Source organism: Suillus fuscotomentosus, assembly GCF_016647785.1.
Source record: "Suillus fuscotomentosus strain FC203 chromosome Unknown F5891scaffold_691, whole genome shotgun sequence".
Lineage (NCBI taxonomy): Eukaryota > Fungi > Basidiomycota > Agaricomycetes > Boletales > Suillaceae > Suillus > Suillus fuscotomentosus.
The window spans coordinates 1-3,840 of NW_024540203.1; the positions used below are offsets into that span (position 1 = coordinate 1).

A 3,840-nucleotide genomic window follows, 5' to 3' on the forward strand; every position below is an offset into this window, starting at 1 on the left:
GCACACAGATTATAACAGTATCATGATGGGTAGACGATCTACTCCTGTTTGCAAATAGTGTTGATCTTATGAGTCAGTTAAAGATGCAGCTAAAAGAGATATTAGACATTACCGACCTGGGAGAACCTAAGAAGATAGTAGGAATTGAAATAACGAGAGACTGTGCCGAGAAAACAATTAAGTTATCTCAAGCACGGTACATAGATTCAATCCTATAAAAATATGGACTCCAGGACACACTCTCACAAAATGTAAAAGTGAAAGCAACATTTTGCATAGATGCAAAAGCAAGGATAGCTAGCTATTACCATCTATTACAAATATCACTTAGAATTTATGAGAATGTCCATGATGAGTAGGACCCTGAGCTGCAACCTTCCTCCCCCTAGTATTCTTGGCCTTTGCTTGGCCTTCTGTCTTTATATCATCATTAGCTTCATCAGCTTCATCAGCATCATTAGCTACTAGTGATGTGCACGGCCCAGCTTCAAGCCATGAGCTGGCCAAAGCCGGCCCTAGTCAGGCCCAGCCAAGCCTGGCCAAAGTCATGGCCTGACCACGGCCTAGGGCCTGGCCTGGGTAGTTGAAAAGCTGGAGCCGGCGGCTCAAGCTGTGGCTTTTACTCCTACTAATCAAACCTCTATTTTTGTCTAACGGCTGCTAACCTTCTGTGAATCTCGAGCACGTCCGAGACGTCCAATGAAATAAAGTCCTGTCAAGTGTTTGATCTTAGCCAAAAGGAGCATCAGAGCACGACGTGTCTGACATCGGCTCATGCTCGTTGTCCCACATATTCTGTTCCTTCGAAACAGCAATATTTCACGTCTATGCTAGCCAGTCAAATGTGAGTTGCCCTTTGTCATGCTTCGCAACCTCGATGATACTTGGTCTCATGCTACTTAGATCTTTGAAGCATTATATATCTGCGGCACAAATCTTGATTTTATTGAGATAAAAACTACAATAGTACGTCGCCATCCCTACTCACAAATCCCCAATTCTAATGGCTGGAACAGTCCTTTCAGATAGTTATGAGCCTCGACTAGTGCGTCCAGCCCGCAAAATCAAGCCCTCCACTGCGCTGCTCGAGCACTCTGAAAAAGTGGCTCTCCCATCTCAAATTAAAGCCATCAATGCATTTCGTGCAGCAGAGGCCGCAAAACATGCTTCCAACAATACCCAACTGCCCTCCAGTCCACCTACTCCTGAAGTCACTGTCTCTGCACCCATACTTGCCAACAAACGAGCACAAACTGAAGATATCAAAGAGGGCTATGAATCTAGTGGCGAGGAACGTGAAAATGATGAGGATGACGAGGAATGCGAAAATGCGCGGACAAACCCTTGTAAGTCTATATCTATTCATGTAGGAGAATGCTCACTCATTACCATTAGCCAAACGAGCACGCCATCAGCAAACTACTGTTGAAGACCATGAAGATGTTGATGAAGATGGGATTCTCATGGATATTGATGTCCAGCCTATCACTGACGAGTCTGGTCCCACATGTGAGGATCGGACTCGTGATATTGATGAATTCTTCGGCAAACCTTTCGAGCGCACAAACACCAATGGCATCGTGAAAAAACACTGCAAGTGCAAAGTCTGTCCATACATTGTCTCATCATAACTTTCATGTGTCTGTATCATTAATATCACATAATGACTCTTAGGAATTCTTGCATAATCGTAAATGAGACATCCACACTGTGTTAAGGTCGTACTCTCGTAAGATCGGATCCGAAGGACTTCGGCCTCAGCTCGTACGCTGTGCCCCTTTCCCAAGTACTGTCCCTTATTTCAAAGTACTAACGATAACGCGTCCGAAGGTCCGGACGGGTCTCGTAGTATATCCGGAAGTCTTCCGGATATCGGAAACGCGTATAAGGCTAATCCGGACGTATCCGAACTAGAAACTAACAGAGTAAAGACTACCCGAAGGTAGAGCCGAGGATATAGACTATCGGAATCTATCCGAAGTCTCGGAGAGTGACAAGAGTAAGGAGAACTCAAGTCCGGAGGACAGAAAGAGGACAAACTAAGATGATATTCGAACTGAGGTACTACAGGACATATACACGAGTTTATATACTATGAGGATAACGGAAGTATCAGTAAGCAAGGGTCCGAGGCTATGTACGAAGCATGTGCAAAGGTTATCAAACGCGAGTCGGAAATGAGACATAGGTTAACGGATCAGTAATCATACCGGTAATAAGCATAACCGAAACACCGGGAAGAGGAAATACCGAATAGGCTGTGTTTAACGTTATATGAAACAGGAAATGAATTAGAAAGCTTATCGTAAATCGGATCGGAAGCGGATCTATACATCGGACCGGACCGGATCTCAGGGTCCGAAGTCCGGAAGAGAAGCGTGAATATATGGGATATGACAGTATCCCCCCCTTAGGGCCGATCCCTAGAGGCACAAGAACCATCGGTCCGGACCGGACGAGATTATCGCGAGATGATGGAGAAGCGTCTGAGTTCGGAATCGGACAGGTATACTCAAGGGCGGACGTCCCAGGATGATTCTTCCTTTCCCACTTTTTACTCTCTATAACGCTCTATCGAAAATGTCTGGCAACACCTCCGGATCTCAGAAGACTGCTAAGCAGAAACTGCTGGAGCTTCAACAGCAACTAGCGGACGCTGAAGCTGCGGCTCGGAAGGAGGAGGAGGAGATTCGGAAGCGTCAGGAGGCGGAGCGGAAGCGTGAAGAGGAACGGAAGATTCAGGAGGATCTTAAGAGGATTCGAGAGTCCGAAATTCGGGTGGAGGCAGAAAACAAACGGCGCAGGGAGATAGTAGAGGAAATGGTGAGTTTCGGATGGTTATGATGGCTTTGCCTGACGGATGAAAAGTCTCGTGCCATTTCCGCTGACAAGGACGGATCCTGCAAGCGTTGCAGCGACAGAGGCCGGACTTGCCTTTGGACGGATGCGGAGAGCAATGCTCTGGTGAGTTAATCCGTGTTTTTTTTTTTTTGGATCCGAGTGTTTTGACGTCCGGATAGGTCAAGTCTTGCGATATCTGCCGGAAGGACAAGGCCACGTGCCCCGGACGACCCGGAACTGTCAAGGTGCCCAAGGGCAAGAAGAGGAAGCATGCTGCCGGATCTCCATCTCCGAAAGGTAAAGGTAAGAAACGTCAGAAGAGTCCGACTCCTGAAGATCCGGAGGAGATGGAGACGGAATACGATGATCAGGCTTGGGTGGCCGCAGCCAACAGTATAGTGGCGGAGCTGGCTAGGACTAACACCCTTTTGGAGAGAAGTATTCAGGCGGCGGAAGGCAGCAGGGCTGCAGCGGACCGGATGAGCTCCGGAATTGAGCTGTTCCTTCAGCAACAGAGGGAATTTCAAGCCATGTTGTTCGGACATATTCGGAAGGGATTTCGGACGTCTCCGGGTCCGGAGGAGGAAGATGAGGTGATGGAAAGGGCGTCCGGAAGTGATGCAGGCGGATCCGGAGAGGCGGATGGGTCTATGGAGATGTAGGAATTTCTGGTCCGTTTATGCTTCTTCTCTAAATGTACTTGTATTTCGTATGCACACTATGTACTTCAAAGTTGAATAGGACCGGGTTTGTTCGGATATGCAGCGTGGAAGTCCGAAACTAGTTCGGATGCGTTACCGAGCTCCGTAGCAAGTAACCATGAAGTCTCCTCGTCCGTTCCTTCATATCCGGACCATCGGACGAGGTATAGGAGTTGACATTGTCTTCTCCGACGGTCTAATTTTGAGTCCAAAACTTCGGATATCTCATATTCGGGTTCTCCGTCGACTTCGACCGGAGGCGGAGGCGATTGGATACGATTAGGAATGGTATTGAGTG

The 3,840-nt window shown here is 47.6% G+C and overlaps 1 protein-coding gene across 1 annotated transcript; it reads left to right on the forward strand.

Annotated features, from left to right (window-relative positions):
- Window positions 1-1,003: 1,003 nt before the first annotated feature.
- F5891DRAFT_1204322 (uncharacterized protein) lies at window positions 1,004-1,631 on the forward strand (the record flags this gene model as incomplete). Its single annotated transcript, XM_041368994.1, has 2 exons — window positions 1,004-1,346; window positions 1,396-1,631. 2 exons carry the CDS (start codon window positions 1,004-1,006, stop codon window positions 1,629-1,631), a joined length of 579 nt encoding a protein of 192 aa, XP_041216066.1.
- Window positions 1,632-3,840: the final 2,209 nt, after the last annotated feature.